Source organism: Schistocerca nitens, chromosome 9, assembly GCF_023898315.1.
Source record: "Schistocerca nitens isolate TAMUIC-IGC-003100 chromosome 9, iqSchNite1.1, whole genome shotgun sequence".
Classification (NCBI taxonomy): Eukaryota; Metazoa; Arthropoda; class Insecta; order Orthoptera; family Acrididae; genus Schistocerca; species Schistocerca nitens.
Window position 1 is genome coordinate 356,812,592 of NC_064622.1, and position 22,867 is coordinate 356,835,458.

Sequence of the window (22,867 nt, forward strand, 5' to 3'; positions counted from 1 at the left end):
TTTTTACTTTCCATGTCTCTCAATAGAGCAAGTGTTTGAACAATTTTGAGATTCATTTGTGTATTTGCCTTTATTGCCCCTGCAGTTGTAAGGTAGGCACTTTATTCCTATTTCTCCCATCATCAAAACTAGAAAATTTTGAGCAGAGCTGATATATACACAAAATGTATAGGCTAATAAACATCAGTCTTTCACATCTTTCTGTAGAAACCTAAGATAAAGTAGCAAATACAATGTTAAATGATTAGTTGCAAGTAATCGATATAATCACATGATGCTGAAACAGAATGTGAAATGTTTCTTGTTTTGATGTCGGTATGTTGTTGTCGCTTGGCAATGCATGTTGATTTCTTTTGAAAAGTGACTGTTGGTGTAAAGGGTTAAGACAGTTGAAGTATTCTGTATTAAACACAAAGGCAATTTGTGAGAAAGTCTGTGCACTGCTGGTAAACTTGTTTTATCAGAATAGTGGTAATAGCAGCCGATAGAAATAGCAGCGAAAGGGCCCCATGTCAATAAAAGGGCTAAAGAACAGGTACAAGAAATTTGAAGAAACAGGCAAGTTATGTGGTGCAGCAAGGAGAGGGGGTCAGCCCATTCCCATGGCAGTTGTTGATGAAGTTGCTGTAGCTATAGCTGACCATGCAGTACATGCCTCAGATTCTGCAGCCAGTGCTCAAATCGTGGGAATTGTATCTTCCATAGTCCACAGTTCAAACGATTTTGCAGGCCATTTTACACTGGGATATGTACGAGATCCAGAATGTCTATAAAATAAAGCCCCAAGGCAGGCTACAATGCCATGCCTTTGCCCTTCATTGTTTGGCACATATAGAAATGGATGACATGTCACCGAGAATATTATTTGGATGGAGGGGGCACATTTTTCTCTGTACATTGCCATGAATGCATAGAACTGTCACGTATGGAGGTCTACTCTGCCACATGTTGTGCAGGAACATCCACTGCACTCAGCTTATGAGACTGTGTGGTGTGGTTTCACAAACTCCTTCATTCTCAGTCTGTTTTTCTTCGAGGAGGTGACACCTTGTGCACTTGTTAGGCATACAGTGGCATCAGCATGTTATAAGAAACTTCTTGTGCAACACATAATTCCAGCTTTGCAAGAACGCAACTGTGCCCACACAACTAATTATCATGCAAGATGTGACTACACCATATGTTGCTTGCCAGGTGAAATATTTGCTTTGGGAAATCTTCAGTAACAGCCGTATCATATCTAGGCAATTTCAAGACGTGTGGCCTTCCAGATCTCCCGAAATAAAATATCGTGTCTACCAGGGATGTACACTACTGGCCATTAAAACTGCTACACCAAGAAGAAATGCAGATGATAAGCGGGTATTCATTGGACAAATATATTATACTAGAACTGACATGTGATTAAATTTTCACGCAATTTGGGTGCATAGATACTGAGAAATCAGTACCCAGAACAACCACTTCTGGCTGTAATAACGGCCTTGATACGCCTGGGCATTGAGTCAAACAGAGCTTGGCTGGCATGTACAGGTACAGCTGCCCATGCAGCTTCAACACGATACCACAGTTCATCAAGAGTAGGGACTGGCGTATTGAGACGAGCCAGTTGCTCGGCCACCATTGACCAGATATTTTCAATTGGTGAGAGATCTGGAGAATATCTGGCCAGGGCAGCAGTCGAACAGTTTCTGTATCCAGAAAGCCGCGTACAGGACCTGCAACATATGTTCGTGCATTATCCTGCTGAAATGTAGGGTTTCGCAGGGATCGAATGAAGGGTAGAGCCATGGGTCGTAACACATCTGAAATGTAGTGCCGTCAATGCGAACAAGAGGTGACCGAGACGTGTAACCAATGGCACCCCATACCATCAAGCTGGGTGATACGCTAGTATGGCGATGACGAATACACGCTTCCAATGTGTGTTCACCGCGATGTCACCAAACACGTATGCGACCATCATGATGCTGTAAACAGAACCTGGACTCATCCGAATAAATGACGTTTTGCCATTTGTGCACCCAGGTTCATCGTTGAGTACACCATCACAGGCGCTCCGGTCTGTGATGCAGCGTCAAGGGTAACCGCATCCATGGTCTCCGAGCTGATAGTCCATGCTGCTGCAAACGTCATCGAACTGTTCGTGCAGATGGTTGTTGTCTTGCAAACGTCCCCATCTGTTGACTCAGGGATCAAGACGTGGCTGCAAGATCCGTTACAGCCATGCGGATAAGATACCTGTCATCTCGACTGCTAGTGATATGAGGCCATTGGGATCCAGCAAGGCGTTCTGTATTACCCTCCTGAACCCACTGATTCCATATTCTGCTAACAGTCATTGTATCTCGACCAACGCGAGCAAATGTCGCGATACGATAAACCGCAATCACAATAGGCTACAATCTGACCTTTATCAAAGTCAGAAACGTGATGGTACGCATTTCTCCTCCTTACACGAGGCATCACTACAACGTTTCATCAGGCAACGCAGGACAACTGCTGTTAGTGTACAAGAAATCAGTTGGAAACTTTCGTCATGTCAGCATGTTGTAGGTGTCGCCACCGGCACCAACCTTGTGTGAATACTCTGGAAAGCTGATCATTTGCACATCACAGCATCTTCTTCCTGTCGGTTAAATTTCGCATCTGTAGCACGTCATCTTCGTGGTGTTGCAATTTTAATGACCAGTAGTGTTTCTGGACTCTTCCAGATCTGAAGGATAGCGTATTGCTCTGATTACACTGGATATGCTGTGAGCAACTGTCGACATTGCCATGTTAGGGAGACTATATTGAACAGGTGTTGTAACTTGACAGTATATCTTAATGAACGTGCCAGAACCATCGTTATCATGTGTTTGATTGTTCCTCCCCTTTTCCTGCCCACATCACATTCTGACTGCTTACAGCACCTCATTTTCACCTGGTGGCAGAAAGCGAAACTAATTAGTCAACATACCTGTAATGTTTCAGCATCTGGCCCACACTGCACTCTCAATACCATCAGTAATTTCTCTGTAGACAGTACTGGATATCTTCAATGTATTTAAATAATGGCATCATGGACTCACCAAAAGCTGCTGTAATATACACTATGTGACCAAAAGTATCCAGATACTGGCTGAAAATGACTTAGAAGTTCGTGGTGCCTTCCATCGGTAATGCTGGAATTCAATGTTGTGTCGGCCCAGCCTTAGCCTTGATGACAGCTTCCACTCTCGCAGGCATATGTTCAATCAGGTGCTGGAAGGTTTCTTGGGGAATAGCAGCCCATTCTTCATGGAGTGCTGCACTGAGAAGAGTGATCTATGTGGGTCGGTGAGGCCTGGCACGAAGTCGGCATTCCAAAACATCCCAAAGGTGTTCTATAGGATTCAGGTCAGGACTCTGTGCAGACCAGTCCATTACAGGGATGTTATTGTCGTGTAACCTCTCTGCCACAGGCCATGCATTATGAACAGGTGCTCGATCATGTTGAAAGTTGCAATCACCATCCCTGAATTGTTCTTCAACAGTGGGAAGCTAGAAGGTGCTTATTACATCAATGTAAGCCTGTGCTGTGATAGTGCCACACAATACAACAAGGGGTGCAAGCTCCCTCCATGAAAAACACGATCACACCATAACACACCGCCTCCGAATTTTACTGTTGGCACTACACACACTGGCAGATGCCCCCCAGGGGATCCACAACTCTTTTGTGAATACGTGCGTAGCGAGCACGGGACCCCGAGCTGATGTGGCCTTCCTTCCTTTCCGGGCTGCATACCTTCCCTTTCCGTATCCTTCCCCATCCCCCATCTTCGCCCCCCCCCCCCTCACCTCTGGCTTCTTCCTTCCTTTTCTCCCCCTCTGGGGGAATGGTTTGTGCCTACGTCCGGAGACGGACGCTTGTAAATGTACCACATTCTTCGCCTTCCTTACTTGTAAGTCTTCGTCCTTCCTTCGTCCTTCCTTTGTCCTTCCTTTGTCCTTCTCTTTTCCTTACCTCTTCTCTCTACCCTTTTCTCCGCTGCGGCGTTTGAGACCTCTTCTTTCCTTTCCCTTTCCCTTTCTCTTTCTTCCTCCCTGTGCGTGTCTGAAGGCCGACCCACGCACTTCCATGCGTAGCCGGTGACGGGGTAACGCGTAATTCCCCGCCCCGGGTAGACAGGTAGGACACGTACGTACCCCCTGGTAACGGCCAGGCCCAGGGAGGGGTGATTACCCGAGCTGATACCTTCCGAAAGTGCCGATTGGTCCCTCCGTCCGTTTGTCGGGAGGTGTGACCTGAGGTGTGAACAATCACCTAAGGCGGGAGTGCCCTCAGAGAGGGCCCCCACAAGGGAGGAGCGCGCCATCGGAGACGCCGGTAATCATGGGGGATTCTTCCGCAATGGTTTCCTCATCTTCCACTATGTCTGCTCACAAACGTAAGTTCACTGAGTCTCAACCACAGTCAGTTCTTCCATCATTGCCACAGTTCCTTGTTGTTTCTCGGTCTGACGAAGGTCACGACTTCTCCACAGTCAACCCCTTCATTATTCAGAAAGGTGTCGACGCAATTGCAGGTCCCGTAAAGTCTTGTTCCAGATTACGGAATGGCACCCTGTTGTTAGAAACACACAGTGCCCTCCAGGCACAAAAATTGCTGCGTACCTCACTACTACACACTTTCCCTGTCCGGGTGGAACCGCACCGTACCTTAAATTCCTCGCGTGGAGTCGTTTATACACGCTCCCTCGATGGACTGTCTGACGAAGAAATTCAGCACTACCTGTCAGACCAGGGCGTAACGGCTGTTCATAGGGTTATGAAAAGGGTTGACACGAAGATCATTCCAACCCGCACTGTCTTTTTGACATTTGACAAAGTGCAACTCCCATCGAATATCAAAGCAGGCTATGAGATAATTTCCGTTCGTCCTTACGTCCCAAACCCTACGCGTTGCTATCGGTGCCAGCTCTTCAATCACACCAGCCAGTCCTGTTCTAATCCGGCCAAATGTGTTACGTGTGGCAGGGATGCCCATGAGGGTGCTTGTCCACCTCCATCCCCTCGCTGCATCAACTGTATGGGTGACCACGCTGCTTCCTCTCGAGATTGCCCCGTTTTTAAGGACGAAAAGCTCATCCAGGAAATAAGAGTGAAGGAAAAGGTGTCGACCTTTGCTGCTCGGAAATTATTCGCCAGTCGACAACCCACCGTGCCTCAGACAGGCAAATACAGCACTGTCCTTGCTTCTCCTCGGCCAACAAAGGAGGCGGCCACGCAGACTTGCGACCTCACCTTTAGTGCCACGGTCGTCCGATCGGCCAGCGCAAAGATCGCCCGTTCAACTTCACCACTTTCGCCTGCCCACTCTTTGGCTCACCCTTCGTCGGGTTCTGCTAAATCTCGAGCCCACAAGTCAGACACCAAGTCTTCGAAGAAAGAGCATACTCGTGAAGAGTTTTTACGTACGGCAACTTCACCACCATCGGTTCCTCCTTCCTCTAAACCTCATACTTCCAAGAAGGCTACAAAGAAACCCAGTTCCTCTCCTTCTCCGCCAAGGCGTGTCCCATCCACAGCGCCACCTGGCGGAAATCGCCCTCGGCCGTCTTCTGTGTCGCCGAGGCGCACTGCTGGTGGCCGGTCAACCGGCCGATCGCTGGTGGCAGGAGCTGCTCCTGACCAACCTATGGATCAGGATCTTCCGCCTTCGGCTGAATGCCATTCCATGCTGTCGGTCGCAAGCTCTGAGCAGTCGTTGAGTTGACAGCACCCTTGGTCACATTCCTCCATTTTCTGTTCACCCTATGTCCATTATCCACTGGAATATCCGCGGCATTCGAGCCAATCGGGATGAATTGTCGATCCTCTTACGATCCTACTCGCCGGCCATCTTCTGTCTTCAGGAAACAAAGCTGCGTCCTAATGACCGCTTTGTTCTCCCTCAATTTCAGTCCGTCCGATATGACCTCCCCTCTGTGGAAGGCACTCCAGCCCATGGGGGACTCATGATACTTCTCCATGATACTCTCCATTATCATCCAATCCCCATAGACAGTTCCTTCCAAGCTGTCGCCGTCCGTCTTTCCCTTTCTGGATACACATTCTCTCTTTGTACTGTCTACATTCCATCGTCCACACCAATGGCGCGAGCTGATCTCCTTCATCTTCTTGGTCAGCTTCCACCCCCCTATTTGCTGGTTGGGGACTTCAATGCCCACCACCCGCTTTGGGGATCTCCACATCCTTGTCCACGTGGCTCCCTATTGCTAGACGTCTTCCACCAAGCGGATCTAGTTTGCCTCAACACTGGGGTCCCCACGTTTTTGTCTGCCTCCACGACAAATTTATCTCATTTGGACCTTGCGATCGGTACTGTTCTGCTAGCTCGGCGCTTCGAATGGTTCGCCCTTGATGATACACACTCGAGTGACCACTTTCCATGTGTCCTTAGGCTGCAGCCTCAACTGCCATATATGCGCCCGCGACGCTGGAAGTTTGCCCAAGCCGATTGGACACTTTTTTCGTCTCTAGCGACATTCGATGACCGTCGCTTTCCCAGCGTCGACGATGAGGTCACACATATTACCGACGTTATTCTTACAGCTGCGGAACGTTCAATACCACGCACCTCCGAATTGCCCCGGCGCCCCCCAGTTCCTTGGTGGAACGAGGCATGCCGTGACGCAATACGTGAGCGGCGACGTGCTCTTCGCATTTTCCGTCACCATCCTACTTTGGCAAACTGTATCCGCTATAAGCAGCTCCGTGCGCGATGCCGTCGCGTCATCCGCGATAGCAAGAAGGCAAGCTGGCAATTCTTTATTGGCTCCTTTAACACCTTCACTCCCTCCTCGGAAGTTTGGAGTCGGCTTTGACGGTTCTCAGGCGCGCCTAGTTTCTCCCCGGTCTCTGGGCTCACTGTCGCGCATGATACCTTAGTGGACCCCGTCGCAATTTCTAACTCATTGGGTCAGCACTTTGCTGAGGTCTCGAGCTCTTCAAATTACCCGCCAGCGTTTCTCCCGAAGAAACGTGCAGCGGAAGTGCGACATCTTGCTTTCTCCTCTCAAAATCACGAAAGCTACAATGCTGTTTTCTCCATGCGGGAACTCCAACATGCCCTTTCTTCTTCTCGCTCCTCCGCCCCAGGATCGGATGGTATCCATGTCCAAATGTTGATGCATTTATCAACCCATAGTCTGCGTTACCTCCTTCGCCTTTATAATCGAATTTGGACCGACAGTACTTTTCCCAGACGATGGCGGGAAGCTATCGTCGTTCCCATTCCGAAACCTGGAAAGGACAAACATCTCCCCTCTAGCTATCGCCCCATTTCTCTTACGAGTAGTGTCTGTAAGATTTTGGAGCGTATGGTGAATTACCGTTTAGCTTGGTGGCTGGAATCACGCGATCTTTTAACACCTGCCCAATGCGGATTCCGAAAGCATCGCTCTGCAGTTGACCATCTTGTTGCTCTCTCCACTTATATCATGAACAATTTTCTCCGGAAACGCCAAACGGTAGCAATATTTTTTGATCTGGAGAGAGCATACGATACCTGTTGGAGGACAGGCATCCTCCGCACACTGTTCTCTTGGGGCTTTCGAGGCCGGCTGCCCCTTTTTCTTCGCGAATTTATGGCAGAGCGAACATTTAGGGTGCGGGTGAACACTACTCTCTCCCGTACTTTCTCTCAAGAAAACGGGGTACCCCAGGGCTCCGTGCTGAGTGTTGTCCTGTTTGCCATCGCTATAAATCCAATTATGGATTGTCTCCTTCCTGACGTCTCGGGCTCCCTCTTTGTGATCTACTACAGCTCTCAACGGACCAGCCTTCTTGAACGACGTCTTCAAGGTTGTCTCGATCGCCTCCACTCTTGGAGCCTCGACACCGGCTTCCGTTTGTATTAATTTTTGGCGACGTAAGGAGTTTCTTCCGCCCTCCTTACATCTAGGTCCTGTCAACCTTCCGTTTTCAGACGTCACTAAATTCTTGGGTCTTATGTTTGACAGAAAACTGTGCTGGTCCTCCCACGTTTCCTATCTTTCGGCTCGCTGTCTGCGAACGCTCAACACCCTCCGTGTCCTGAATGGTACCTCCTGGGGAGCGGACCGAGTGGTCCTTCTCCGCCTCTATCGCGCCTTAGTGCGCTCGAAATTGGACTATGGAAGCATAGTCCACTCCTCTGCTCGGCCGTCTATTCTTCGGCGTCTCGACTCTATCCACCACCGTGGATTACGTTTAGCGTCTGGAGCTTTTTACACTAGCCCTGTGGAAAGCCTTTATGCTGAGACTGCTGAACCTCCGCTGTCCAATCGGCGAGCGGTCCTTCTGAGCCGTTATGCTAGCCATCTGTCTTCCATGCCTGCTAATCCAGCCCATGACCCTTTTTTCGACGCCTCCTTTGATGTAGGGTATGCAGGCCGCTCCTCCTCCCTACTACCCCCGGGAGTCCGCTTCCGTCAACTGCTCCATTCTCTTTCCTTCCGCTTTCCTAAAACCTTCTTGACAACTTGGGGTACAGCACCGCCTTGGCTCCGTCCCCGGATCTGTCTGCTCCGTGATCTTTGTCAATTTCCCAAGGATGGTACACTTTCACTCGTTTATCGTCGGGCATTTGCTGCTCTATGTGCACAAATGACGGACGCCACCTTTATTTACACCGACGGCTCGAAAACATCGTTGGGTGTAGGGAGTGCCTATATTGTTGGCGACGCCCCAAATCACTTTCGGCTTCCCGACCAGTGTTCGGTGTATACTGCGGAGCTTTTCGCTGTTCTCCAGGCTGTCCACTACATCCGCCGCCATCAGCGGATACAGTACGTAATCTGCTCAGATTCTCTCAGCTCTCTCCTCAGTCTCAAAGCTCTTTACCCTGTGCACCCTCTGGTCCACCGGATTCAGGACTGTCTGCGCTTGCTCCACCTGGGGGGCGTCTCGGTGGCATTCCTCTGGCTCCCGGGACACGCTGGTATCTGTGTGAATGAGGCGGCTGATATAGCAGCCAAGGCTGCAGTTTCTCTTCCTCGGCCAGCTATTCAGTCGCTTCCCTTCACCGATCTACGGAGCGGTTTATGTCGCAAAGTTGCTCATTTATGGCATGCGCGTTGGTCAACACTTCCCCGCAATAAATTGCGGGAAGTGAAAGCCCTTCCTTGCGCTTGGACCTCTTCCTCCCGAACGCGTCGTCGGGAGGAGGTAATTTTAGCTAGACTCCGGATAGGGCACTGTCTTTTTAGCCATCGACATCTTTTAAGCGGCGATCCTCCCCCACTCTGTCCCCACTGCTCTCAGCTGTGGACGGTCAGACACCTTTTAATTGAATGCCCCTATTTTAATCCGTTACGCTCCCGTCTACAGCTATCGCCTGATCTATCGTTGATTTTAGCAGATGACACGCGCTCAGCTGACCGCGTTCTCCAGTTTATTAGTGACAGTGAAATGACGTCAGTCATTTGAAGTTTTATCGGGGGACCACCAAGCCCTCTCTGTAGTGGACTTTTAAGCCTTGTTTCTGCTTTTAGTGTCTCTAATTCTTTGAGTTTCGTTCCCATTTTTGCTGTTTTCCATTTTCGGTTTTTATTATTTCCTCAGTCACGGACCGGGCGCTAATGACCATAGCAGTTTTGCGCCCTAAAACCACAAAAAAAAAAAAAAAAAAAAAAAAAAAAAAAACTGGCAGATGGCGTTCACTGGGCATTCGCCATACCCACATCCTGCCATCAGATCGCCACATTGTGTACCGTGATTCGTCACTCCACACAACATTTTTCTAATGTTCAGTCATCCAATGTTTACGCTTCTTACACCAAGCGAGCTGTTGTTTGGCATTTACTGGCGTGATGTGTGGCTTATGAGCAGCTCACCTTCCACCTGACTGTCATAGAACTTGCAGTGGATCCTGATACAGTTTGGAATTACTGTGTGATGGTCTGTATAGATGTCTGCCTATTACACATTACGACCCTCTTCAACTGTTGGCGGTCCCTGTCAGTCAACAGACGAGGTCAGCTAGTACGCTTTTGTGCTGTACGTGTCCCTTCACATTTCCACTTCACTATCACATTGGAAACAGCGGATCTAGGGAAGTTTAGGAGTGTGGAAATATCGCGTACAGACATGTGACACAAGTGACTCCCAATCACCTGACCACGTTCGAAGTCCGTGAATTCCGTGGAGCACCCCATTCTGCTCTCTCAAGATGTGTAATGACTACTGAGGTCGCTGGTATAGTGTATATTTATTCATGGACAGTGAATTTTGGTCAAGCAAGCATCTTTGTCATGAATTAACAGTGCATCAAGTTTAATGAAAAGTCCTTGGCATCAAATACATAACTGTTTTTAGTTGCAGTCGTGACATGCTTAAACTAAAAACAATTGATTAACTAGTCATCTGTGAATAAATCTACACAGCTTTTGATGGATGTTGCCATTCTTCAAGAAAAAATAATTCCAATAATAATATTAGTGTTGTGATAATTACAATTAGAAGCTAGAAAACTAATGAGTACCTTAAATATGTAGGCCTGATCATATTCAAAAGCTGAGAACACTATTCAGCTGGGCATCTGCTCACTACTCAGCATGTCATCTCATTGACTCTTGATTAAGAACAGTTTAGTCTTACAATGAATAATGTGCATAAATAGCTGTGTAAGATTTTTATTTAACAAAGGCATACATAATTGTTGCTTAACACAAACTGCATGCAGAATGGTACAGCAGTAACAGCGTAGCATATATTATAAGCAGTAATAAATCATGTTTATCCTTTTTCTTTCTCTTGTACGCAAATGTGTACTTTTGACTGTCATTGCTATACTTATGTTCAAAATATAACAGATGTAAAATATCTGTCAAATCTCTGTTCTCAGATGAGCTTTGTAAGATGGGATTTATAGAACAGCTCATAGGACTGGTTGGACCAGAGGGAAGCCCAGCTGTTGAACATCTGCTATCAGCAGTTGTTGCACTTGTGTCAGATCACGAATTATCTCAGCAAGAGTGTCGGAGGCCAGAACTGCATCTTCGCGATAAACTGTTCCAGCTTATGCAAAACGTGTCTGGCAAGGAGGAATTCAGAGTAAGTAAAAATGGGAAATACAACCTGAAACAGCTGTTGCAACAAGTTTACATCATTCAAGCCTACATAATCTGTGTTTGAAGATATTCTTAAATTATTTTTGCTTCTTGGAATGTCATCAAATATAGTTTTATACTTAAACTATTTAAAAGGGATCAAATATTGCTCCTCTCCTCAAATATTCTCCTCTCCTTTTTTATACATTTTATGCAAGCTAGCATAATGATTAAGACACTGGAGGACTGAGACTCAAATATCATCTGTCTATCTTGATTTAGGTTTCTCATAGTTTTTCGCTAAATCACCACAGTTTAAATAATAGTATGGGTCCTTAAGTAGACCATTGTTGGCTGCATTCCGCATCTTTCTCTGAATGACATGTGTCTCATTGCATTGGCAACATAGTAGTCGAGCTCATTTAGTGTGTGAGTTTGGGGGGGGGGGGGGGGTGAAGGGAGTGATGATCTCATGATACCTCTCATTAGATGACAAATCACACAAATTGAGTAGCAGAAGTCCGTTAAAATGGTGTCACCCATTTCAGGCATATCAAAGCTACTAGCAAGAAATACATGATTAATTGATATTCATAAATACAGGTATTGACATTCATCATGTAGAGCGTTCTACAACTACTCGTGATTTTTAACCGAAGATATTGTGATTTTCTCAGGGTGTTATATGACCCAGAATGGACTAGCTGACTTAAATTAGAATTGTAATTAAATGAGTAACCGTATACTGCAATAATATATGTTTTCATAAGCACACTTGCCAAAAAAGTTATCACTCCCTTGAGATATCATGCTAATACAGCATAACACATCTTCCCTTCATAATGGCCTCAATTTTGGGAGGAAGAGTATTTGCAAGTTTCATCCAATGTGCCATATCCCAAAGAAGCCACTCACTGATAATTATAATCCTTTATAACTACCAAATTGCAAGGATGTTGAGTGCTACAGTCCCAGAAATTTATTGCAGGGTTAAGATCAGACGACTTAGCAGGCCAATTGAGGTACAGTTGGGTGCCCGATGACGAATACGTGAAGCCATGTGAACATGGATGTTATGATTTTGGCAGATGGAAATGTTCACAGTTTACTCATCATGAAGATGTACAGGAAAGGGTAGCACTTGGTCACTGAGAATGTCGAAATAAAACATCCTAGCTAACGTTACATCACGGTACAAAAACACAATCCCAAAACAACACAGAATCGCTTCCAGAGTAAACTACACCCTCTACACACTGTGAGCTAAACACTTTATTGGACCATCAAGTGACTTAGTGCCTTGTCTCTCTTGAAAAGAGGCAAAATGCCGACCCATTGGATATACTAAAAGCTTCCACTCCAGTTTTATGTCCCACTGTGAGCAATGGCCTTTTGTGAGATTTCAGTCTGCAAATATCCATTGAATGCAGTTCCCTTCACATTGTTTGCTCGAAAGCTGGCTGAAATGGACCTGCATTCACTGCTAGTTGCAATTCTTGTCAGATCTGAAACCAGTTGTCACTGACGAGGTGTGACATTTGTCCCAGATCTCTTGCAGATCTTTTACAGTCGCTGTTCTTAAGCTGTGTTACATAGGGATTTCAGAAAGTAACTCACATCTGATCCCACACTAAGACCACTGCACACTAACATATTGTCAGGTGAGAATACATGTTCTGCATTTTGTGCTGGCAGTTTTAGGCAGTACACATAACAGTGTGCGTGTGAAATGGTGTGGTAACTGGAAATGTATCTCTACATCTACATCCATACTCCGCAAGCCACCTGACAGTGTGTGGCAGAGGGTACCTTGAGTACCTCTATCGGTTCTCCCTTCTATTCCAGTCTCGTATTGTTCTTGGAAAGAAGTGCACAGTACAGTACAATTCTTGTGGACAAAAGTCGAAATTGCATACAGGTTCACCTTGAAATTCTGGCAGTATACAGATCAAATGCTGTGTCAGGTCCAGCCATAGTGAAATGGTGCCAAGGCCACACAGTCATAGATGATGCTTATCAGGAAGTCCAGATTTTGCACCATATGATTTTCACCATTTTCAGAAAGCTGAAATAGCGTCTGAGTGGAAGGAGATTTTCCAACAATGAGATCATTCACACGTTGCTTCAGAAATGGTTCCATGACTTAAGGAGTAGATATCCGGTGTTGAGGTATTGAACAATTGCCAGAACATTCTGACAGTTATTGGAAACTTGGTAACTGTATTGAAAGATAGCATCATGTACCTGAATCACTTTGAAGTGTTACACAGTGTTATAATGTGTAACTTACGTTTTGAAGTGCCCTCATTCATGGCTACAAGTGGTACTCCATTCCTTGCAGACATGTTGGACAGCCCACATCGATTCATCACCAAATCTGACAACTTAATTCACAACGTGGTCTTGGACACATCCAAATACAATAGCTCCCTTCTGCCATTTTATTAAATCTCCATTTTCACCCATCTTATCATGCTGGTTCTGTACAACCTGCTAGTATATATACACACATCACTTCACTGTCATGACCTATGTCCGCATTGGTCACATCATCACTTGATACCAGTGTGCTCTCGTAAGAGGGAGATGGGTGACTAATATTTTGTCCTGTAATTGTTTAATATTCAGTTCATTCAGTATTACTGATGGTGTATTAGTTCATATTATCAGTACAGTGCTGCATACTGCAAACTGTATGCGTTATTTAGACATAACTCTTCTGCATGTCAGATGTGTGATAACAGAGCTTGTGAAGTGTTCATGCTAAAAACTTGCATAAAAAGTGTAGGATGCCATTTAATGAAGAGTTGACAATGCTCTGTTAGTATGAACAAGTGACAGGCAGAAGTTGTGTTATGTAATTGTATTTCATACAATTTTCCCCATAATTTTCATTGAAATAAAGTGCGGGCAACACAATAATCTCAAAACTATACAAAATTACTGTATTTAATTCTAAGTATATTTCGGGCCATATAATAAAAGTAACTCTCAGAATTCCTTAAAACTGCCATGAAGATAAATCACTAATTACAAACTTGTTCAATAGAAATGAAGAATTTGTTTGCAATTCTGGATATGAACATATGTAAGTAAACAATTAAACAATGGAAAATCCAGGATGGAATGTAACAGTATTAGGGAAGGAAAGTTTCCTACTCACCATATAGCGGACATGCTGAGTCGCGATAGGCACAACAAAAAGATTCACACAATTATAGCTTTCGGCCATTAAGGCCTTTGTCAATAATAGACACACACAAGCGTGCGCGTGCGCGCGCACACACACGCACACGCACACACACACACACACACACACACACACACACACACACACACACACACGTCTGCAGTCTCAGGCAACTGAAACCATTCTGCGAGCAACAGTTCCAGTGCATGATGGGAGTGGCAACTGGGTGGGAGTAAGGAGGAGGTTAGGGCAGTGAGGGGGAGGGATAGTATGGTGGGGGTGGCAGACAGTGAAGTGCTGCAGTTTAGACAGAGGGCAGGAGAGAAGGTGGGGAGGGGGGAGAGTAGTGGAAAAGAGAGAAATATAAAGAAATTAAAAGAATGGGTGTGGCGGTGAAATGACAGCTGTGTAGTGCTGGAATGGGAACAGGGAGGGGGCTGGATTGATGAGGACAGTGTGACTAACAAAGGTTGAGGCCAGGTCAGTTATAGGAACGCAGGATGTATTGCAGGGAAAGTTCCCACCTGCGCAATTCAGAAAAGCTGGTGTTGATGGGAAGGATCCATGTGGCACAGGCTGTGAAGCAGTCATTGAAATGAGAGATATTGTGTTTGGCAGCATGTTCAGCAAGAGGGTGATCCACTTATTTCTTGGCCACAGTTTGTCGGTGGTCATTCATGCAGAGAGACAGCTTGTTGGTTGTAATGCCTACATACAATGCGGCACAGTGGTTAGCTTGTTGTAAATCACATGACTGGTTTCACAGGTAGCTCTGCCTTTGATGGGATAGGTGATGTTAGTGACCGGACTTGAGTTGGTGGTGATAGGAATGGGACAGGTCCTGCACCTAAGTCAGTTGTAAGGGTATGAGTCATGAGGTAAGAGACTGGGAGCAGGGGTTGTGTCAGGATGGACGAGTATATTGTGTAGGGTCGGGTGACGGCAGAATACCACTGTAGGAGGGGTGAGAAGGATAGTGGGCAGGACATTTCTCATTTCAGGGCACGACGAGAGGTAATCGAGACCCTGGCGGAGAATGTAATTCACGGAGAATGTAATTCACGGAGAATGTAATTCAGTTGCTCCAGTCCTGGATGGTACTGAGTTACGAGGGGAATGCTTCTCTGTGGCCAGACTTTGGGAGGTGGTGGGATGCCGGAAAGATAAGGCATGGCAGATTTGTTTTTGTACTACATTGGGAGGATAATTACAGTCAGTGAAGGCTTCATTGAGACCCTCGGTATATTCCGAGAGGGACTGCTCGTCACTGCAGATGCAATGACCACAGATGGCTAGGCTGTACGGAAGGGACTTCTTCGTATGGAATGCGTGGCTGCTGTCGTAGTGGAGGTATTGCTGGTAATTAGCAGGTTTGATATGGAAAGAGGTACTGATGTAGCCATTTCTGAGGTGGAGGTCAACATCTAGGAAGGTGACTTGTTGGGTTGAGTAGGACCAATGAGGGAGAAGTTCTCTACTGTCCTCCGTCTAAACTGCAGCACTTCACTGTCTGCCACCCCTACCATACTATCCCTCCCCGCCCCAGCCTCCACCTTAACCCCACCCAGTTGCCATTCCCATCATGCACTGGTGCTGCTGCTCACAGAGTGGTTTCAATTGCCTGAGACTGCAGACATGTGTGCGAGTTGCATTTGCGGAGTGTGTGCGTATGTGTGTCTATTGCTGACAAATTAATGGCCGAAAGCTATAATTTTGTGAATCTTTTTGTTGTGCCTATCACAACTCAGCATCTCTGCTATACAATGAGTACCCACTTTCCTTCTCTAATATTGTAATCACATAATTATTTGATTATTGTTAACACCATCACCAGTAATAATTAATGTGATGCATAAAATTTTAACAACAATTAATTTAGCGTACTGTCTTCCTAACTTATTTTATGAAACTTGCAATATTCTTGTATTGCACTTAATTTGCTAATATTTCTTGTACATTGCACATGAACAAAAACAACTTTATACTGTAGTTAACATTACCAGTTCTGAAAAAGAAATCTTTTACTCCGTGTTGAATGTATGTGACAAATTAAGTGCACCGCCAAACATTTTGACAGAGTTGCTCAAAGTTCGAACTTACTTCCAAACTCTGCAAATGCTCTCCTATAGTGCTACACGTTTAGCATCTCCAATAGAAATTGCGTAGTAAGGAGTTTTGACTTATCCAAGCTCTCAAGGTCATATGTTACTAATGAGAAATACTTTTCAGATGTTGAGGTTCACAGGTTTAACTTGTTACTTACATTCAGTGCAGCACGTAATCATAGTAAGAGATAAAAACTATCTTTCTCAGTAACAACTGTGAAGCTATTGGTAAGCTAAAGCTCCCAGATGTAGCCTTTCTTTCAGTGGTACTTATTGCATAACAATCTGCGGTGTTGAGTCCATCCATAAGGTCTGCTCAGATACCACAACCAGCAATGTACTTAAAGAGGGATCAGGATTCGCATACCATTCAGGCATTCACTATTAATCTGATAACTTATTCCTGGCACTTCCACAGCGGGTGGGGCTACTGGTTGACTGTGAATAGTGTTGTTAGTAGTAAAAGTAGTAGTAGTAGTTGTTGTTATGTTGTTGTTGTTATTGTGGTGGTGGTCTTAAGTTCAAAGACTGATTTGATGCAGCTCTCCATGTTACTCTATCCTGTGCAAAGTATCTTCATGTCTAAGTAACTAATGCAACCTAGTCTTCTGAATCTGCTTAATGCATTACCCCCCATGCTTCCCTCCAATACTAAATTGGTGATCCCTTGACGCGTCATAATGTGTCCTACCAACTGATCCCTTCTAGTCAGGTTGTGTCACAAATTTCTCTTCGCCCCCATTCTATTCAGTACCTCATTAGTTATGTGATCTACCCATCTAATCTTCAGCATTCTTCTGCAGCACCACATTTCAAAAGCGTCTATTCTCTTTTTGTCTAAAATGTTTATTGTCTGTGTTTCACTTCCGTACACGGCTACACTCCATACAAATACTTTCGGAAAAAAATCTTCACGACATTTAAATCTATACTGGATGTTAACAAATTTCTCTTCTTCAGAAATGCTTTCCTTGCCATTACCAGTCTACATTCTATAACCTTTCTACTTCAACCATCACTAGTTATTCTACTTCCCAAATAGCAAAACTCATAACTACTTTAAGTGTCTCATTTCCTCATCTAGTTCCCTCAGCATCACCTGATTTAATTAGACAAAATTCCATTATCCTCATTTTACTTTTGTTGATGGTTATCTTAAATCTTCCTTTTGAGACATTGTCCATTCCAATCAACTGCTCTTCCAAGTCCTTTGCCGTTTCTGACAGAATTACGATGTCATCAACAAACCTCAAAGATTTTATTTCTTCGCCGTGGATTTTAATTCCTACTCTAAATTTTTCTTTTGTTTCCTTTACTACTTGCTCAATATACAGATCAAATAATATCGGCAATAGGCTACAACCCTGTCTCACTCCCTTCTCAACCACTGCTTCCCCTTCGTGCCTTTCGACTCTTCTAACTGCCATCTGGTTTCTGTACAAATTGTAAATAGCCTTTCGTTACCTGTATTTTACCCCTGCCACCTGTAGAATTTCAAAGAGAGTATTCCAGTCAACTTTGTCAAAGGCTTTCTGTAAGTCTGCAAATACTATTGGCGTAGGTTTACCTGTCCTTAACCTATTTTCTATGAGAAGTCTTAGGATCAGTATTGCCTCACGTGTTCGTACATTTCTCTGGAATCCTAACTGATCTTCCCTGATGATGTTGACTTCTACCAGTTGTCCCATTCTTCTGTAAAGAATTCATGTTAATATTTTGCAACCGTGACTTATTAAATTTTGATAGTTTGGTAAGTTTCACAACTGTCAGCACCTGCTTTCTTTGGAATTGGAATTATTATATTCTTCATGAAATCTGGGGTTATTTCGCCTGTCTCATAACTCTTGCTCACCAGATGGAAGAGTTTTGTCATGGCTGACTCTCCCAAAGGTATCAGTAGTTCTAACGGAATATTGTCCACTGCCAGGGCCTTGTTTCAACATAGGTCTTTCAGTGCTCTTTCAAATTCTTCATGCAGTATTATCTGTTGCATCTCAATTTCATATACATTCTCTTCCATTTCCGTAATATTGCCCTCAAGTACATCTCCCTTCCCTAGACCCTCTATATACTCCTTCCACCTTTCTGCTTTCCCTTCTTTACTTAGGACTGGTTTTCCATCTGAGCTTTTGATATTTATACAGGTGGTTCTCTTTTTCTCCAAAGGTCTCCTTAATTTCCCTGTAGGTGGCATCTGTCTGACCCCGAGTAATGTATGTTTCTACAAGGTGTTCAAAAAGTCTCTCCGCAGTGCCATATGATTGTTAGCCGCGCATGCCATATGACACAGTAAGTGAATATACCGAAATGAAACTCAGTGCAATACAAGTTATTAATTTATTTAATATTCATTTGTACTTACAAATTTTCACATTAAATGTTAAAAGTGTCCCCCCTGTTGCTGAATACACAATTCAATTCGTCTAGTCATGTTTCCAAACACAAGCTGTAACAATTCTTCTGTAACAGAAGCAGTGAAAGTGGACATTGCAGTTTTCAATTCATTGGTAGATTTTGGATGGTTTTTATAGACAGTTGCTTTCACTGCATCCCAGAAGAAAAAGACAGGTGGTGTTAAGTCAGGAGATCGTGGAGGCCAAAGTCACTAGGAAATTATGCGATCACCAAAAGCATCAGCAAGCAGTGACATTGAAACGCGAGCTGTATGCGTGGTTGCACCATCTTGTTGAAAATAACCAGTCAGTATTTCACTAAACACAAGTTCTCCTGTGAGTGGGTACAGAATATCACTGCAGTATCGTGTGTTTATTGTTTCATTGAAAAATATGGGACCCACAATCCGACGTCTAGAAATTTCAATCCAAACTCCTATTTTCACAGAATGAAGTGGTTCCTCGTGAATACAAAATAGATTTGCAGTACTCCACATACGAGAATTTTGCAATTTCATGAACCCGGGTAAATAAAACGATGCCTCATCACTGGAAAATGTTTCATTAAGAATATCCCTTCCATTTTGCTGAACAAAATTTTTGAACAATTGACAGTAATGCAGTCTCTTGCCATGATCAGTATTTTTCAGTTCTTGCATGACTGTCACTTTGTATGAAAAAAGTTCTAATTTTTTCCTGACTGCTGTGTGGGCTGTTCTGACACTAACATCGATTTCCTGGGCGAGTTTTCTTACCGACTTGTTTGGACTCGTGGACATTTTATCAGAAATATCGAGTATAGCCTCAGACAAAATGCTACGATGACCATTTCTCAGTGCATCTGTCACTGAACCAGTACTTCGAAATTTGTTAGTCAAATCTCGCACAGTTTTGTGATGTGGGAGTGTTGTCTCCGGGAAAACCAAATTAAATGTTTGACAAACTGAGACTGTGTATTTACCCCCAGCTTTGAACATTTGATCGACCAAAAACATGCGCTCTTCAATGGTTAGCATTTTAACAGTAACAAAAACGAAACAAATGAACAAAGGAACTAAACTTAAACGTTCACATCAACACGTAATGACACACACCAACGATAATACTGATGCTGGCTGAGATCTAAACAAAACAGTGGAATGTTGGGAGATTCCACTTGAAGGGAAGTAACCCAGGCAGGCAAACACTCATACGGCACGTGTGGCTAACAATCATATGGCACTGCGGAGAGACTTTTTGGACACCCCGTACATCCTTACATTTGTCAGCTAGTCATTCCTGCTCAGTCATTTTGCATTTCCTGTCAATCTCATTCTTTCGATGTTTGTATTCCCTTTTGTCTGCTTCATTTACTGCATTTTTATATTTTCTACTTTCATCAATTAAATTCAATATCTCTTGTGTTACCCAAGGATTTCTACTAGCCCTCATTTTTTTTTACCTCCTTGATCCACTGCTGCCTTCAATATTTCATCTCTGAGAGCTATCCATTCTTCTTCTACTGTATTCCCTTCCCCTGTTGTCAGTCACTCCCTATTGCTCCCTCTGAAACACTCTACAACCTGTGGTTCTTTCAGTTTACCCAGGTCCCTTCTCCTTAATTCCTACCTTTTTGCAGCAGCTATTACACCAAATTCAAGTATTGTACTGAGCAGGGTACAAAGAACCATTGAAGGAACCAAACTATAACAGTACTAAACACTAATTTAATGGTTCATAAAGCCTTTCATGTTCCACTGGTTTCCGCCTGAGTTCTGAAAATCTTGCTGAGGCAAGGATTGCCAGACTCATTCAATGCCAGTCCATCACTGTTTTATGAGCCATACTTGAAACAAGTACAGGGAAGCAATGCAGGCAAACTAGCTGAGTCAGTGGCATTTCGAGTGAACATGGATGATGAGAAAGGAATTATGTTGGCTGCATACAGAAACCTCCTGTACAGCACAAACGACATGAGACTCGATATTACCGCAGTAGATATTGGCTAGAATTCAATGACATGTCTTTTTTTTTACTACTAAAACTGTGTGAAAAATATTTGTGATCATTATGCTTGATGATTTATCTTGAAAAGGTAAGATCCACTCCCGTTGAATACGTAATTATCTATATTTAGTTCCCATTGCAGCTCGAGATGTCAGTGGTGTCAGAGCAGCAGTCATTGCAACAGTGAACAACAGCCATCACTGCAGGGAAATTACTTTAAATATCTTGTGGCACCCATACACTAGATGTACCTGCCTATACATTTGTAAACTCTTGTCATTTTTCTGTGTATCACACTCAGCTGACCATAGGCAACATTCCTCCCCCTCCCCCACCAGATTGCTGCTTCCATCCCATGTTATGTTGCATTCTGGTCTGCGATGCTGGAGTTAGCGGTCATGTGTGTGTGTGTGTGTGTGTGTGTGTGTGTGTGTGTGTGTGTGTGTGTGTTTTGTACTAATTAAGACTGTGACTGAAAGCTATATATGAGTGTCTTGTAACTGTGCCTGTCTATAACTTGACATGTCTTCTTTTTGGTAAGTAAGTTATAATCAACTGTAGATACCTCAAACAAAAGAACTGTGCTGAGTAGTTGGAAAAAAGCACAGGTCACACCTGTTTACAAGAATGGTAGTAGAAGTGATTCGACAAAACTATTGCCCAGTATCCTTGACACTGATTTGTTGTAGAATATTTGAACATATCCTGAGCTTGAACAAAATGAACTACTCCATGCCAACCCGTACGAATTCTGAACAGATAGATATGCAAAACCCGACCCTCACTATTCTCACAGGACATACTGAAAGCTTTGGATTAAGGCAGTCAGGTAGATTCAGTATTTCATGATTACTGAAAAGCATTTGACTCAGTACCACATCAAAAGTTTGATCATATGGGGTATCAAGCAAAATTTGTGACTGGACTGAGGATTTTTTGGTAGGGAGGATGCAGCATGTTATCTTGGAGAGTCATCGTCAGATGTTGAAGTAACTTTGAGTGTGCTCCGGAAAGTGTGTTGAGACCCTCGCTGTTTGTATTGCATATTAATGTCCTTGTGTACACTATTAATAGTATCCTCAGACTTTTGCAGATGATGCAGTATCTATAATAAAGTATAGCGTGAAAGTGGCTGCATAAATATTCAGTCATCTCTTGATAAGATTTCAACATGGTACAAAGATTGGCAACTTGCTGTAAATGTTTAGAAATGTAAAATTGTGCACTTCACAAAATGATAAAATGTAGCATCCTATGACTACAATATCAGTGAATCACATTTGGAATCAGCGAACTCATACAGGTACCTCCGTGTAACACTTTGAAGAGAAATGAAATGGAATGATGACATAGGCTCAGCCACGGGTAAGGTCATGGTACATTTCAGTTTGTTGGTAAAATAGGCCTACAAAGGATATTGTTTACAAATCACTTGTGCAACCAAATCTAGAATACTGCTCAAGTGTGTGGGACCAATACCCTATAGGGCTAACAGGGGATATTGGACTTATGCAGAGAAAGGCAGCACAGATGGTCACAGGTTTGTTTGCCTGGTTCTGGTTCTGCTTCATTGACAATATCTTCATGAAGTAGACTCAGGGCTAAGGAACCCTATATTTGTTCCTCCACAATCTCAACCCCTCTCCCATCCGCTTCACATGGTCCTCCTCAACCCAGCGTGCCACCTCCCTAGATGGTGACCCACCTCTCTCATGGCTCCATCCACACCTCTGTCCACATTAAACCCACTAACCACCAACATTACCCGCATTCTGACAGTTGTCATCCCTTTCACACCAAGAAGTACACCCCATATAGCCTGGCTACCCGTGGACGGCATATCTCCAGTGACCAAAACTCGCTTACTCAGTATGCTGAGAGTCTAACCAAGGCCTTCACTGATAGACACTATCTCCCAGATCTAGTCTGCAAACAGATCTCCCATGCCATTTCCCCTCACACCCCCAATCCTCCAACCAACCCCAAGAACCAGCCCCTTCATCAGCCAGTATCACCTCTGACTGAAACAACTGAACCACATTCTTTGCCAGGGCTTTGATTACCTATCATCATGCCCAGAAATGAGGGACATCCTACTTGAGATACTTCCCACCCCTCCTCAAGTGGTGGTCT

The 22,867-nt window shown here is 44.3% G+C and overlaps 1 protein-coding gene across 3 annotated transcripts in view; it reads left to right on the forward strand.

The window, feature by feature from the left end:
- Positions 1-22,867, forward strand: part of LOC126203953 (hsp70-binding protein 1) — a 57,356-nt gene that overhangs the window by 21,813 nt on the left and 12,676 nt on the right. For all 3 annotated transcript variants that reach the window (XR_007540428.1, XR_007540427.1, XM_049938347.1), the window contains exon 5: positions 10,856-11,064. Coding sequence is in view for 1 of the 3 variants with exons in the window: in XM_049938347.1 (XP_049794304.1) it covers positions 10,856-11,064 (209 nt within the window). In the remaining 2 variants the exon portion in view is untranslated. The remainder of the gene's footprint in view (positions 1-10,855; positions 11,065-22,867) is intronic.